This window comes from Heliangelus exortis, chromosome 3 (genome assembly GCF_036169615.1).
Source record: "Heliangelus exortis chromosome 3, bHelExo1.hap1, whole genome shotgun sequence".
In the NCBI taxonomy this organism is placed as follows: Eukaryota; Metazoa; Chordata; class Aves; order Apodiformes; family Trochilidae; genus Heliangelus; species Heliangelus exortis.
The window spans coordinates 114,238,241-114,254,215 of NC_092424.1; the positions used below are offsets into that span (position 1 = coordinate 114,238,241).

The 15,975-nt window shown below is 57.3% G+C and overlaps 1 protein-coding gene across 4 annotated transcripts in view; it reads left to right on the forward strand.

Annotated features, from left to right (window-relative positions):
* The first annotated feature begins 61 nt into the window (after positions 1 to 61).
* Positions 62 to 15,975, forward strand: part of SCARA5 (scavenger receptor class A member 5) — a 45,395-nt gene continuing 29,481 nt past the window's right edge. For 2 of the 4 annotated variants that reach the window (XM_071742347.1, XM_071742350.1), the window contains exons 1-4: positions 62 to 276; positions 1,895 to 2,019; positions 6,505 to 6,636; positions 13,503 to 14,177. In XM_071742347.1, the coding sequence (XP_071598448.1) occupies positions 1,908 to 2,019; positions 6,505 to 6,636; positions 13,503 to 14,177 (919 nt within the window). In that variant the 5' untranslated portion in view covers positions 62 to 276; positions 1,895 to 1,907. Of the gene's footprint in view, positions 277 to 1,891; positions 2,020 to 6,504; positions 6,637 to 13,502; positions 14,178 to 15,975 lie in introns of all 4 variants that reach the window. The other 2 variants (XM_071742348.1, XM_071742349.1) reach the window with 2 other exon arrangements.

Below are 15,975 nucleotides of genomic sequence, written 5' to 3' on the forward strand. Positions count from 1 at the left end.
GTCGGGGGTGGGCGTGGGGATCCCGCCCCCTCCATTTCCCCTCCTACAAAACCCTCCCGCCCGGGCGGTCCTTGCCCACAGCCTCTTCCCGGCTCCCAGCATCACCCATCCAACCACCCGGGGACCCCCGACCCATGGGGGGAGCCGGGACCCCTCTGCACCCCCGGGGAGCTGGCGGTGAGCTCAGGCCTTGTCCTCGGGCCTCTGTCCCGGCCCCCATGGAGAACCCCGGGGACTGAGTCCGCCCACGGGAAACTCGGTCCCGTCTGGGGCCAGGTGAGTGACCCGGGGGTGGGGAGAGGGGATACGGGGAGGGGGCACTGCTGAGGCTGCAGCCCCAGTCCTGGAGTCGATGTGGGTCCCTTCAGGAGCAGAAGGAGATTGAGGGGCTGGAGAGTGTCCAGAGAAGGGAATGGAGCTGGGGAAGGGGCTGGAGAAGTTGTGAGGAGCATCTGAGGGAGCTGTGGGTGCTGATCCTGGAGCAGAGGAGGCTGAGGGGAGACCTTGTGGCTCTCTGCAAGCCCCTGAGAGGAGGTTGGAGCCAGGGGGGGTCGGGCTCTGCTCCCAAGGAACAAGGGATGGGAGAAGAGGAACTTTTGGCACAAGTCAAGTGGTGCCAGGGGAGGTTTAGGTTGGAGCTGGGGAAGAATTTCTCCCTGGAAAGGGTTGTCAGGGCCTGGCCCAGGCTGCCCAGGGCAGGGCTGGAGTCCCCATCATGCCTGGAGGGGTTTCAGAGAAAGCCCTGGGGATGTGGGGATGAGGGACATGGGGCAGGGCTGGGGAAGGGTTGGACCCCATGGCCTCAAATGTCTTTTCCAACCACACTTTCTTTACTCCAAGTTCTGTAGGACCCCTCCTGGGCTCCATGGCTGATGTCTCTCCCCTGGGAGGGAGACAGTGGGACCAGGGGCTGGGGATGCTCCTTGGGTCCCTGGTCCCACTCCCCCAGGAGTGGTTTTTGGGGGTGAGCACCCATGTGGTGGCAGAGGGATGGGACAAGAGGAACTTTTGGCCTCAGGTTGTGCCAGGGGAGAGTCAGACTTCACTGAGAACCTCAAGGGAGTCTGGGGGACCACTGGTAGAACAGAGTCTTGGCAGAGGCAGTGCCCAGGTACCCACATCAGCCACACTGCAGGAGGCACAGGTACCACGGGTGAAGAGTTTGGATACACCAGGTCTGGGAAACCCGTGTAGTAAAACTGGGATCATTAAGGCAAACTTGACTGGGAGGAGCAGTTAACTGGGGAGGGATCTCTCACCTGAACATGTTGCCAAAACTCAGGTCAGTTTTGTCATAGATGGGCTGTGCCAGGCACATGTTCATGGCTATCTGGTTTTTTGGGGTGGCAGAGGGGCAGCTGGAGGTGGAGGAGCTGCAGGGGATGAGTTTGGGAGCACTCAGCAAGTTCTCCTCAGCAGGTGACTTTTTAACTCCTTCCACTGCTCCTGCTGGGAGTTGACTTTTTTTTTCCTCCCCCCCCCCCCAGGTGGGTGCTATGAAGCCCCCAAAGCTGGACATCCGTGGGACATGGGTGGGTGTGGGTGGGTGGTAGGAGGTCCTCCTTGGCCAGCAAACCAGGGGGCTGGTGGTGGTGGGGATCTCCCCACTGGTGATGGGCACAGGGTCCTGCTGACCTTGTCCACCAGCTCCTTGCTGTGTCCGTGGGGAAGGTCTGGTCCATGTTCAGGGCACTGCCAAGCCCAGCCTGGGCTGGGAGAAAGCTCAGGGTGAGATGTGGTGGGCAGCTGAGAGCAGAAAGGTCCCTCAGCACCAGGGCCACGTCCACACCCTGTGTCACTGCCCCAGCCTTGGGGCACAGGAGCAGCCAGGATCAGGCCTGAGTGATCCTAGAGCCACCAAGCACCATCTGATGAGGTTTTTCTGCTCCAGCAGCAGCAGGAGGAGGATGGAGAACAAAGCCATGTACCTCCACACCTTCAGTGAAAGGGAGAACAGCTCCATCTTCGAGGAGCCCTTTGAGGGAAGGAACCTTTCCAAACTGAACCTCTGCGAGGATGGTGAGTCCAGGCTCCATCTTTGGCTTCGTCCTGGGGATCTTCTGGTGGGGTGTGGGAGCTGGGGTTGCTGAGGGTTGCTTGGGTTGCTTCACCTTCACAGAGGGGAAGGAGCCAGAGGAGCAATCCCAGCCCTGGGACTGGAGGTGCCCAGGGTGAGGGTGCCTTGGTGGATGAACACATCCCAAATGGGGCAGGGAACTTCTCCTCTTCTTCTGGCACGGCCTCACTGGGAGAAACGTTCAGGGAATCCCATCCCAAGGAGGGTTCTGTGACTCCTCTCCTGTCCCCCTTTATGGCCCAACAGGGGTAATGACAGGGTCAGGGCACCATGGACCTCCCCAGGTGCCTGGGATCTCGTTTGCTTCTGCCACTGCCCAGTCCTGTCCTTCAGAGAAAGTCAATTTTCTCCCCGAAGGTTGATTTTTGGGGGGCTTTGGGGTTTGTTTGGTTGTTCTCCTCCAAACCTCGGGTTCTCTTGCATGTGCTCTGCTCCAGAGGGGCAGGATGGCAGCACCAGGGCTGTGCAGCAGGACACAATGGGACCTTCTTGTGCACCTCCTGCACATCTTGGGGGGGCTTTCATCTCCACTGTGGACCTGCTGAGCTCTTTCCCTTCCCTCTCACCCCATGTTTCACCAGACTCAGCCTCGGTCCCCAAATAACTGTGTCCCAACACAAAGGTGGGCCCAGGGGGGCCGGGGAGTCCCCTCCCTGGTTTCAGGCAGGAGGGACATCCCCAGGAGAGCTCTGGGTGCTTCCCCAGCCCTGGCCAAGTTGCTTTTGGGTGCTTGGAGGGTTGCAGGTGGCTGGTGGTGATCACTGCAGGAGATGTGATGTTGTTGGAGTGGCTCCTCCTGTCTTCCAGCCCTTGGGATGGGGACATCATCTTGGGATGGGGACATCATCTTGGGATGGGTTTCCCACCCAGGTGAAAGCTGAGACCCCATGGCACTCCTCCAACCCGATGTCATCCTCCAAGGGTCCCCCTGCTCTCAGCAGCACAGCTCCTCCTGCTTCTGCCCCCCCTTCCTGCAGCCCAGGGGGGGTCCCCCTGCTCTGCCCCACGGTGTCCCCCAGCACTGAGGACACCAGAGGATTGTTTGGGTTGGAAGGGACCTTTAAAGATCATCTAGTCCAACCCCCCAGCAGGGACCTGGAGCTGGGATGGAGGGCTGAAGGCATCTCCCAGGCTTTGGTATTTTTGTGGTGTGCTGCCTGGGATCTCTGGGGGCAGATCTGCTCATCCATGGTTGACTTCCATGCCGAGCTGGACCTCCAAGGAACCCCATTCCCTTGGGAGAGGAGGATGGAGGGAGATTTGTGGGGCCATGTCTGAGCTGCAGGGGCCAGGCCAACCCTGAGAGCTTCACCATGAGGATGGCAGCACCCGAGTCCCTCCTGGGCTCCTGGAGAACTCTCAGTGTGGAGCTGAGGATCCGTGTGCTGGTCTGCTCCTTGCCATGATCCTGCAGCTCTGAAACCCACAGGGGCTTGGGGGACAACAAGTTCTGGGGTCCCCATCAGCAGAAGGACACGGAGCTGCTGGAGCCAGTGCAGAGGAGGCCCTGGAGCTGCTGGGAGGGCTGGAGCAGCTCTGCTCTGGAGCCAGGCTGAGAGAGTTGGGGGTGTTGAGGCTGGAGAAGAGAAGGCTGCAACGGGGAGACCTTAGAGCACCTTCCAGTGCCTGAAGGGGCTCCAGGAAAGCTGGGGAGGGACTTGGGACAAGGGCCTGGAGGGATGGGACCCTGCGAGGGGGAAGGGTTTGCAGCTGGGAGAGGGGAGATGGAGAGGAGATCTTGGGCAGGGAGGGAGGGAGGGAGGGAGGGAGAAATTGTTTGGTTGGACTTGGTGATCTCAGAGGTCCTTTCCAGCCATGAGCATTCTGTGATTCTCAGGTGTGGGACATGGGTTAGTGGTGGCCTGGAATAAGGTGATGTCCTGGCTGGGCTGGAGTGGGATAGGACAAGGGGGAAGGGTTTGGAGCTGGGAGAGGGGAGCTGGGGCTGAGATGGGAGGGAGAAATTGCTTGGGGTGAGGGTGCTGAGCCCCTGGTTGCCCAGGTTGCCCAAGGAAGCTGTGGCTGCCCCATCCCTGGCAGTGTCTCAGCCCAGGTTGGATGGGGCTTGGATCCCCCTGGGCTGGGGGAGGGGTCCCTGACCATGGCAGGGGGTGGAATGAGGTGACCTTTAGGGTCCTTTCCCACCCAGACCATTTTGTGACTCCAAGTCCTGGCTTTCTCCAGCCTTCCACCTCCTGCAGCTCCAAACCCCGGGCAGGTCCCAACTCCAAGTCCCCCGGGCATGGGCAGGGGGAGGAAATATTTGCTTTTCCCCTTGGTTACGGGTGTGATCCCCCCCCCTCTGGGGGCTCCTGGGGGTGGTTGTGCAAATGCTGCTGCAGCTGCCCTCCCTCCCTCCGTCCCAGCCCAGGCAAGAGGAGGTGGGTGGGTGGTTGAAGGCCAAGAGCCAGCTCCTCCCCGGAGTCTCCCAGGACCTGATTTAAGTGTTAATGACAAAAAAATCTCTCAGCTTTCCTCCTGCCCAAGCCCTGGGCTTGCAGCTGCCGGGGTGGGGAGGGCTGAATGGGATCCGGGTGTGGGGTTAATGAGTTGCAGATGGAGGAGGAACCTCAGGAGAGGAACCACCACCCCTCACACCTGAGCTCTGGGGCTCCTGGAGCACCCCGAGGCCTCCCTGGGGGTGTCATCAAGCCTGACCTCAGAACCTGGGGTTTTTTTGGAGCCTCAGAAGGAGGATGGGGTGAGGGATACACCCAGTGTAACCCTTCACTGCCTGGAGGCTTTTGGAAACCTCCTCCCTGGCAGTGTCTCAGCCCAGGTTGGATGGGGCTTGGAGCCCCCTGGGCTCTGGGAGGGGTCCCTGAGCATGGCAGGGGGGTTGGAGCTGGGTGAGCTTTAAGGTGACTTTCAACCCAAAGCATTCCATGATTCTATGAACATCCCTGTCCTCCGGTGGGATGGACATGTGGACAATCAGCTGGGGAAGGGCAAGGGTGGAGTGGGGAAGGGTTCCTGCTGGGCTGGACTCATGGAATAGTTAAGATTGGAAAAGATCTCTGAGATCATGGATCAGGTTGTCCAGGGTGGTAACTGAGGCCACATCCCTGGAGATATTCAAAGGAGGCTCTGAGCACCCTGATCTGGGTGAGGGGTTGGACTGGGGGAGCTTTAGAGGTCCCTTCACACCCAAATTATTCTATGATAATAAGAATAATACAAGTTAGATAAGTAGAGACAACCCAACTTGTACCTCCTCTCTGCCTCTGGCTTGGTCCCACAAGGAGCTGAGCTCCTTCCCATGGCTGGGAGGTGAGATGGGGTGAGGTCCCAAAGCCCAGGGGATGCTCTTGGGTGGAGGTTGTGGGCATTGCTCATGGCCATGGGTGAGTGTGGTCTCCTCCCCAGGAGGTTTGGCCCAGGGTCGTGGTGCTTCACCTGCTTCACCTTCCCTGCAGGCTCTGGTCCAGAGCTCCACTGCCCCTTGGGCCTTCATGGGCAGAAAGCAACGGGGTGGAGGGACCCCCTGCCATGGTCAGGGGATGGGGCAGCCACAGCTTCCTTGGGCAACCTGGGCAACCAGGGGCTCAGCACCCTCACCCCAAGCAATTTCTCCCTCACATCTCAGCCCCAGCTCCCCTCTCCCAGCTCCAAACCCTTCCCCCTTGTCCTATCCCACTCCAGCCCAGCCAGGACATCACCTTATTCCAGGCCACCACTAACCCATGGCCCACACCTGAGAATCACAGAATGCTCATGGCTGGAAAGGACCTCTGAGATCACCAAGTCCAACCAAACAATTTCTCCCTCCCTCCCTCCCTCCCTCCCTGCCCAAGATCTCCTCTCCATCTCCCCTCTCCCAGCTCCAAACCCTTCCCCCTCGCAGGGTCCCATCCCTCCAGGCCCTTGTCCCAAGTCCCTCCCCAGCTTTCCTGGAGCCCCTTCAGGCACTGGAAGGTGCTCTAAGGTCTCCCCGTTGCAGCCTTCTCTTCTCCAGCCTCAACACCCCCAACTCTCTCAGCCTGGCTCCAGAGCAGAGCTGCTCCAGCCCTCCCAGCAGCTCCAGGGCCTCCTCTGCACTGGCTCCAACAGCTCCGTGTCCTTCTGCTGATGGGGACCCCAGAGATGGACACATGTGGGGTTGGGTGACCAACACGGGGATGTCTGGGGTGATGCTGAGCTTCTCCTCCCCCCACACCCCAAAGTCCTTCTCCTCAGGGCTGCTCTCCAGCCATTCCCCACCCAACCCTTGTTTGTTTGGGATTTCCCTGCCCCAGGGGTCCTCATGGCAGCACCCATGGTCCTGACGTGGGGAAACCCATCTGGGTCAAGGCCAGGAGAGGCAGAGCTGGGCCAGCACCCGGCGGGTGTTGCTGAACTGATCTTTGCAGCGTTTTCTCCTGGTGGGACGTGGAGTGGGGGTGGGCTGGGTGCCCCAGGCTGTCCCTAACCCCCTGCTCTGTCCCCAGCAGGTGCTGGGAGGAGGATGAAGGGTGCGGGGCGCTGTGGCAGGTTGGGCTCCTTGGCAGCACTGAAGTACGCCGTGGTGGGACTCTACCTCCTCGTCTTCCTCATCCTCGTGGGAGTCTTCATCCTGGCAGGTAAGGGCTGAGCTGGAGTCCTGGCCTGTGCAGGAGGCTCAGAGGTCCGGGAGGGTTGGATCCACGTTTCTGTCGGGAGGGATTTTGAGCGATGGCCCCGGGAGCCTTGGGAAGCAGCTGAAGGGGCTGTGGGGGATCTGCTGCCGGGACAAGAGCTTTGCAGCCCCCTCGCTGTCCTTGGCTGACACCACCCCGGGCTGTGCAACGGGTTCTGTTCTCCACGGCCAACCCTGCCCCACCACCACGGGGCTCTATGGGGTCACCCGGGACCTCTTCCCGGTCCCCAGGGATGGGAACATCCGTGGGACACAGGCCCAGGCTGAAAGCAGAGGTCCAGCCAAGGTCTGCTCAAAGGAAGGTCTTTATTGAGATGTTGGCTTGGGCAGGGGGCACTCGGGGGCGTGGGGATACGGTCCCTCCAGAGGTGTTTGTTTCTAGGGGATATTTCCAGGAGAAGCCTTTCCAGCATGGAGCTGAGAGCACGTTTTCCATGGCCAACCATGGGATACGGGAGCCAGCAGAAGATGGCCGAGAAATTCCCATTTTAAGATGCTCCCAAGGAACCTTTTAGTACCCACTTGGTGCAATATCCCAGTGAGCACTGCATGCCAAGGAAGCTTTCAGGATGCTGCAATCCATCCATATTACACATTTTATACAAATACATTGAAACCAGGTCTAGTGGTTGGACCTGGTCCATGCCAGGTCTGGCACCTGGGTCAGAACCACCCCATGGGGAGCTCCAGGTTTGGGGATGTGTGGTCAGAGAGCTGTGAGCTGGAAAGGGAGCTGGGGGTGTGGGGTGACAGTGACTTCTTATGAGGCAGAGGTGGCATCCTGGGCTGTGTTAGGAGCTCAGTGGCCATCGGGAGCAGGGAGGTGATGATCCCTCTGTGCTCAGCTCTGGGGAGGCCACATCCTGAGTCCTGTGCTCAGCTCTGGGCACCTCCCTGCAGGAGGGACAGAGAAGTGATGGAGATGTCCAGGGAAGGGCAAGAAAGGTGAGGAAGGGCCTGGGGCACAAATCCTGTGAGGGGCTGAGGAGCTGGGGTTGGGTGGAATGGATGGGAGCTGTGCCAGGGGAGGTTTGGGATGGATGTCAGGAAAGATTTCTTCCCTGAGAGGGCTGTGAGGTGTTGGGGTGGCCCAGGACAGAGGTGGGGTCACCATCCCTGGAGGCATTTAAAGGCTTTTGGAGCTGGTCCTTAGGGACAGGGGTTAGGAGTTGGTTGTGGTGTTGGTCAAAGGTTGGGCTGGATGAGCTTGGAGGTCTCTTCCAACCTGAAAATCCTGGGATTCTGGGATTCTATGGGCATGGAGTTGATGTTCACCTCGGTTAATGGAGGGACTTTTCCTGAGTGTCCAGTGACAGGAGAAGGGGAAATGGATTGAAAGTGCAGGAGAAGAGGTTCAGGCTGGATCTGAGGAAGAAGTTCTTCAGCAGGAGGGTGCTGAGACTCTGGAGCAGATTGCCCAGAGAAGCTGTGGCTGCCCCCTCCCTGGAGGTGTTGAAGTTAAAGTTAAAGGTGTTCAAGTTAAGGTGTTCAAGTTAAAACTTGAAGAGGGGAGATTGAGGTCGGACATGAGGAAGAAATTCTATATTTTGAGGGTGCTGAGCCCCTGGTTGCCCAGGTTGCCCAAGGAAGCTGTGGCTGCCCCCTCCCTGGAGGTGTTCAGGGCCAGGTTGGATGAGGCTTGGAGCAGCCTGGGCTGGATCAGAGGTGTCCCTGGGCATGGCAGGGGGGTTGGAGGGGATGAGCTCTGAGCTCCCTCCCAACCTCAGCCAGTCTGGGATTTCAAGACTTGATGCTCTCAAAGGTCTTCTCCAACCCAAACGATTCCATGATTTTTTTTTTGTTTTGGTTTTTTTTTTTTGGAGGGGGATGATTTTCTGTGCCTTGCTTGCTGCAGGCAGCCCGGGGGAGGATGGGTTTGGCTTCTGCCCTGGGTAGGGGAAGGACTGAAAGGTTTTTCTCTGGAATTTGGAAGCTTCTGCTGCTTTTCTTGCGTTCCATTGTTCTCCTGTTGTTGTTGGCTGACCAAAGCCCTCGTGAGGGATGCTGTGAGTTGTGCAAAGAGCTTGGGACAGGCATCTCCATCCCGGGCTGAGCTACAGCTGCTCCCTTCCCCCACCCACCCCCCCCAAAAAGAAAAAGAAAAATAATAAATAAATTTTGAAAAGCTGCTCCAGAAATACCAATAACCTCATGGCACCAGCTTGGAGTCATCTTCAGAGCTCCCCCTCCTGGAGTCCCATGAGGAGAAGGCTTCCAGTTTTTGGGAAGACCCCAGCAAACACTTCCCAGGGTTGCGGAGAACAATTTTTGGAAAAGAAAGGTGAAAAAAAGGGAGAAGTCATCGCTTTGGTGTTGCTGGAATTGGAAGCCTCTGGGTTTGGAGGGGGCTGAGTCCCAAAATCTGGAGTGGCCTCAGATCAGGGAGAAGATCAGGACCTCACCTCAGGAGGAGATCACATCCAGCTGGGAGCCAGGGAGAGGGTCCCAGGGAGAGGGTCCCAGGGAGAGGTTCCCAGGGATCGTTTTTTGGGTTTTTTGTGGTCTTGTTTGGCTTTGGGGTTTTTTGTGGTTTTTGTTTGCTTTTTGGGGTTTTTGTGTTTTTTGGTTTTGGGGTTTTTTGTTTGGTGTTTTTTTGTTTTTTTTTTTTTTTTTTTGGTTGGTTGGTTGGTTTTTTGTTCTTCCTCTTCTGTTTTTTTCTTGTTGTTTTAGGTTTTTTTTGTTTTGTGGGTTTTTTGGTTTTTGTTTTTGTGTTTTTTGGTTTTGGATTTTTTTGTTTTCATTTTTTGTTGGGGTTTTTGTGTTTTTTGGTTTGTTTTTTCTTGGGGTTTTTTGTTTTTGTTTTTTGGGGTTTTTTGTTTTTGTTTTTTGGGGTTTTTTGTTTTTGTTTTTTGGGGTTTTTTTGTTTTTGCTTTTTTTGTGTTTTATTTGGGTTTATGGGTCTGGTTGTTTGGTTGTCTGCTTTTTGGGGCTTTTGGGGCTTTTTGGTTTGTTTTTTGTTGTTTTTTGTTTTGGTTTAGGTTTTGGTTGTTTTGTTGGGTTTTTCTGTTTTGTTTTGGGTTTTTCTGGTTTTTTGTTTTGGGTTTTTCTGGTTTTTTGTTTTGGGTTTTGTTTTGGGTTTTGTTGGGCTTTGGTTTTGTTGGGCTTTGGTTTTGTTGGGCTTTGGTTTTGTTGGGTTTTTGGGGTTTTTTTTTTTGTTTTTTTGGTGTGTTTGTTTTTTTGTTTTGTTTTGACGTTTGTTTCTTTCTCCAGCACCCTTTAGCATCCAGCCTGGGCCGTGTCCCACCCACCCCCAGCTCCCCATGGCAATGGCCCCAATAAAACCCCCAGCAAACCCCCCCGTGCCTGCAGCCAGATGGGTGCTGGGTGCCCCAGGGGTGCTCTGGAGCCCCCCCCTTGTCGTCCCCCCCCCTCCCTCCCAGAGCCTGGCACCAATTCCCTGGCCCTGGGGATCCCGGGTCCCTTTTTCCCTGTCCCCATCCCCCCCTTGGCCCCTTGGAAGCACCCAGACTCTGCTCAGGATTTGGGGGGGGGTTGCAAAGTTTGGGATCAATCCTGGGCTGCAGAGTTGGGGGGTTGGCCCTGGATGGGGGGGCAGCTCCTGGGGGATCCATCCCTGATCCCGAGGCTCCTTAGGATATGGGGCAGCTCCTGAGGTATCCATCCCTGGTCCTGAGGCTCCTTAGGACATGGGGCAGCTCCTGGGGGATCCATCCCTGATCCCAAAGCTCCTTAGGATGGGGGGCAGCTCCTGGGGGATCCATCCCTGATCCCAAAGCTCCTTAGGATGGGGGGCAGCTCCTGGGGGATCCATCCCTGATCCCAAAGCTCCTTAGGATGGGGCTCAGCAGCTCCTGGGGGATCCATCCCTGGTCCTGAGGCTCCTTAGGACATGGGGCAGCTCCTGGGGGATCCATCCCTGATCCCGAGGCTCCTTAGGATATGGGGCAGTTCCTGGGGGATCCATCCCTGATCCTGAGGCTCCTTAGGATGGGGGAAAGCTCCTGGGGGATCCATCCCTGATCCTGAGGCTCCTTAGGATGGGGCTCAGCAGCTCCTGGGGGATCCATCCCTGGTCCTGAGGCTCCTTAGGACATGGGGCAGCTCCTGGGGGATCCATCCCTGATCCCGAGGCTCCTTAGGATATGGGGCAGTTCCTGGGGGATCCATCCCTGATCCCGAGGCTCCTTAGGATATGGGGCAGTTCCTGGGGGATCCATCCCTGATCCTGAGGCTCCTTAGGATGGGGGAAAGCTCCTGGGGGATCCATCCCTGATCCTGAGGCTCCTTAGGATATGGGGCAGCTCCTGGGGGATCCATCCCTGATCCCAAAGCTCCTTAGGATGGGGCTCAGGAGCTTCATGGGGGATGAGGACAGGAGGTTCAGGACACCCCTGTGCCCACTTCTGCAGGGAGAGGGTCCCCAGCCCCCTGCTCAGCACCCAGGGGTGCCCAGAGGAAGCATCTGGGAAGGTCAGAGCTGGAACCCCCCTCAAATTCACCCTTGAGGGGTGGGGGTGAGGATGGGTTGGTGGAGTCAGGGAAGTGGTTTGGTGGGAAAAGGGCTCTGAGGTCATCAAACCAATAACCCAGCCCTGCCAGGGCCACCTCTGGGGGACAAAACTCAGCAGCCCCACAGGATCAGGAGGAGATTGAGGGGCTGGAGAGTGTCCAGAGAAGGGAATGGAGCTGGGGAAGGGGCTGGAGAAGATGGAGAAGGGGCTGGAGAGTAAGGAGGAGGGTCTGGAGAAGACAAAGAAGGGGATGGAGAGTAAGGAGAAAGGTCTGGAGAACATGGAGAGGGTCTGGAGAGTAAGAAGGAGATTCTGGAGAACATGGAGAAGGGTCTGGGAAAAATGGAGAAGGGTCAGGAGAAGATGGAGAAGGGTCTGGAGAAGAAGAAGGGTGTGGAGAAGATGGAGAAGGGACTGGGAAAAATGGAGAAGGGTCTGGAGAAGATGGGGAAGGGACTGGGAAAAATGGAGAAGGGTCTGGAGAAGATGGGGAAGGGTGTAGAGAACATGGAGAAGGTCTGGAGGACAAGGAGAAGGTTCTGGAGAGTAAGAAGGGTGTGGAGAAGATGGAAAGGGGTCTGGAGAAGAAGGAAAAGGGTTTGGAGAGTGAGGAGGAGAGGAGGAGGAGGAGAAGCTGGAGAAGGGTGTGGAGAAGTTGTGAGGAGCATCTGAGGGAGCTGTGGGTGCTGATCCTGGAGCAGAGGAGGCTGAGGGGAGACCTTGTGGCTCTCTGCAAGCCCCTGAGAGGAGGTTGGAGCCAGGGGGGGTCGGGCTCTGCTCCCAAGGAACAAGGGATGGGAGAAGAGGAACTTTTGGCACAAGTCAAGTGGTGCCAGGGGAGGTTTAGGTTGGAGCTGGGGAAGAATTTCTCCCTGGAAAGGGTTGTCAGGGCCTGGCCCAGGCTGCCCAGGGCAGGGCTGGAGTCCCCATCATGCCTGGAGGGGTTTCAGAGAAAGCCCTGGGGATGTGGGGATGAGGGACATGGGGCAGGGGTGGATTTGATGATCATAGAATCCTGGAGTCCCAGACTGGTTTGGGTGGGAGGGGACGTTAAAGCCCACCCAGTTCCACCCCCCTGTCCTGGGCAGGGACCCCTCCCACCCCCCATGGTCCCCAATCCCCCTCTCTGGGCACCATGGGTCCCTCCAACCCATCGCTTCGGGTGGCCCCAAGCCCTGGGATCTTTCTCCCTCCCCCTTCCCTCCTCTCCTCTTCCTCCCAGGGTTTTAATTCAAACCAAATGCCAGGGCTGGGGTTCTCCTGGGTGGAAAGGAAGGGGCTGAGCTGCCAGGCTGGTCCTACGCCAGCTGAGACTCGAAGAACAATGGCATTTATTTATTTACTTTCAGGGTTTTTTTTCCCTTAAATTCTCATTTTTTTTGACCTGGGTTTGGCTTTGTTCCCCCCCAGTCCCTCCTCGGGGCTATGTTGGAGCCTCAGCATCAACCCAAGGCAGAGGGAGAAGATGACATTCCTGGGTTGATGGGTTTTGGGTGCAGTGGGGATGGGCTCTGCTGGGTGCTACTGGAGCAGTGTGAAGAGCTGCTGGGAGCAAGGTGCTTCCCCCCCAGCACATTTCCAGCTTCTTCCTCCAAATCCCACCTTGGATGCTCTGGGAGGGGTCAGGCAAGGCCAGGAGCTCCTTCCCAGCAGGGGTGCAGAGGAAAGGGATGAAGGATGGTCCTGAGCTGGGTGCTGGGGGGGTGTTCATCCTTCCCGAAGAGCCGTGGCCTGAAGATGGTCCTGGGGTGGGGTTGGGATGGGTTTTCCCCCTTGGGAAGAACCCTGGGATGTGCTTGGAGGCAGCAAACCAACCTTGGAGACCACCCCAAGCCCAGCCTGATGGACTTCTAGAGGCAGGGGGAAAGCTGGGGGTTCATCCAAGAAGGAAAACCCCTTTGGGGCAAGAAGCTGGGGTTTTGGGGTCCTTTTGTTCTAGGAAAGGGAAGCAGGTGATGTTAGCAGCTGATCTGCTGACCACAGGCTGGGTGAAGCCAGGAAGCTCTGGAGCATGGGGAGCCCTGGCAAAGCCCAGAGCCAGCTGGGAGCTGCTGGGAGCCTTGGTTTGTCCTCCCTGAGCCAGGAGCCTCCTTCTCCAGCCCTTCATCACCCAACCTCCTCCTCCAAGTGTGGAGAAAGCCCTGGGGCCACAGAGGGGCTGGTGGGGTCAGCTTTTTGGGGGGGGTTGAGGCAGGGCTTTCACCTCCAAACACCAAGGGCCCAGGGGGTGTCCAAGGGTTCCTCGGGAAGAGGGAATGTTTCCCTTTTTAAGGAGGGTCCCCGGCTCCACGGTTTGGGGGGGATGTTTCTGATACCTCCTCCTCTCCATCCCTCGCAGTCTCCAGGCCCCAAACATCCCCCGAGGACCTGAAAGTTTTGCTGGGGAACGTCAACCACCTCAACGAGAGCTTTCGGGACCTGCAGCTGAAGCTGCTTCACCTCCCTCTGAAGGGGGAGGTGTTGGACCACGTCTGGAGGCTCCAGGACCTCCTGCAGAACCACTCCGACTCCTTGTTCTCGCTGACGGGCTCCCTGCAGAAGCTGGAAGGGCTCCTCTGGAGCCTGCAGAGCCAGGCCAGCCAGACGGACAGGGCTGTGTCCCAGCTCTGGGACAGCCTGGCCACGCAGGGGGATGGGGCTCAGCAGGAGCTCTACAAGCTCTGGGTGGAAGGCAACAGCAGCCGCCTGCTCCTCCAGCACCAGCAGCACCTCCTGGGCCAGCTGGGCAGCAGGCTGGAGAACCTGAGCGACCAAGTGACGGTGCTGGGCGGGGGGTTGGACACCATCAACAGGACCTTCTCCTACCACCTCCACATCCAGCAGACGTCCATCCGGGACCTGCAGGTCCTGGTCGGCAACGCCACCCGGGACGCCCGGCACATGAGGCTCCTCCACGTCTCCCTGGAGGAGCAGCTGAAGCAGGAGCTGGCCGTCCTCAACAACGTCACCGAGGACCTGCGCCTCAAGGACTGGGAGCACTCCCTCACCCTGAGGAACATCTCCCTGATCCGGGGTAAGCTGAGCACCTCCCCCGGGAGCAGCTCCCTGCCCGCTCCGCCGAGCCCCTGGCACAAAGGAGGGGTCCCTGGTGCTTGGGGAGGTGGTGGTGGAAGAGGAAAAGAGTCCCCGGGGATGTCCTGGGGTGTGACAAAGCCATCAGAGACTTTTTAGGTGTCTGCAGGGCTTGGGTGTCTCCATCCCCTTGGACTCTGGGGTCTTGGCGCTCTCCAAATGCTCCCCCAGTCCATGTTGGGAAGGAAGCTCCCAAAGTGCCCAAAGGTCTCCCAAAGCTCCCAAAGGTCTCTCCTGGCCCTGGAAGTGAGACAGGGTGGACAGGCTGGAGGCCAGGAGGTTTTGTCCTGCAGGGATGGAGCAGAGGGCTTCCCACCACGTGCCCTCAGCCATCACCAACCACTTCACTGCCTTCACCAGCCAGCCCTTGGACTCCATTTCCCTCCTCCTCTCTCCTCTCTTCTTTCTTCTTCTCCTCCTCTCTCCTCCTCCTCCTCCTCTCTTCTGTCTTCTCCTCCTCTCTTCTGTCTTCTTCTCCTCCTCTCTTCTGTCTTCTTCTCCTCCTCTCTTCTGTCTTCTTCTCCTCCTCTCTTCTGTCTTCTTCTCCTCCTCTCTTCTGTCTTCTCCTCCTCCTCTCTTCTGTCTTCTCCTCCTCCTCTCTTCTGTCTTCTCCTCCTCCTCTCTTCTGTCTTCTCCTCCTCCTCTCTTCTGTCTTCTCCTCCTCCTCTCTTCTGTCTTCTCCTCCTCCTCTCTTCTGTCTTCTCCTCCTCCTCTCTTCTGTCTTCTCCTCCTCCTCTCTTCTGTCTTCTCCTCCTCCTCTCTTCTGTCTTCTCCTCCTCCTCTCTTCTTTCTTCTTCTCCTCCTCTCTTCTTTCTTCTTCTCCTCCTCTCTTCTTTCTTCTTCTCCTCCTCTCTTCTCCTCCTCTCTTCTCCTCCTCTCTTCTCCTCCTCTCTTCTCCTCCTCTCTTCTCCTCCTCTCTTCTCCTCCTCTCTTCTCCTCCTCTCTTCTCCTCCTCTCTTCTCCTCCTCTCTTCTCCTCCTCTCTTCTCCTCCTCTCTTCTCCTCCTCTCTTCTCCTCCTCTCTTCTCCTCCTCTCTTCTGTCTTCTTCTCCTCCTCTCTTCTGTCTTCTTCTCCTCCTCTCTTCTGTCTTCTTCTTCTCCTCTCTTCTGTCTTCTTCTTCTCCTCTCTTCTGTCTTCTTCTTCTCCTCTCTTCTGTCTTCTTCTCCTCCTCTCTTCTGTCTTCTTCTCCTCCTCTCTTCTGTCTTCTTCTCCTCCTCTCTTCTGTCTTCTTCTCCTCCTCTCTTCTGTCTTCTTCTCCTCCTCTCTTCTGTCTTCTTCTCCTCCTCTCTTCTGTCTTCTTCTCCTCCTCTCTTCTCCTCCTCTCTTCTCCTCCTCTCTTCTCCTCCTCTCTTCTCCTCCTCTCTTCTCCTCCTCTCTTCTCCTCCTCTCTTCTCCTCCTCTCTTCTCCTCCTCTCTTCTCCTCCTCTCTTCTCCTCCTCTCTTCTCCTCCTCTCTTCTGTCTTCTCCTCCTCTCTTCTGTCTTCTTCTCCTCCTCTCTTCTGTCTTCTTCTCCTCCTCTCTTCTGTCTTCTTCTCCTCCTCTCTTCTGTCTTCTTCTCCTCCTCTCTTCTGTCTTCTTCTCCTCCTCTCTTCTGTCTTCTTCTCCTCCTCTCTTCTGTCTTCTTCTCCTCCTCTCTTCTCCTCCTCTCTTCTCCTCCTCTCTTCTCCTCCTCTCTTCTCCTCCTCTCTTCTCCTCCTCTCTTCTCCTCCTCTCTTCTCCTCCTCTCTTCTCCTCCTCTC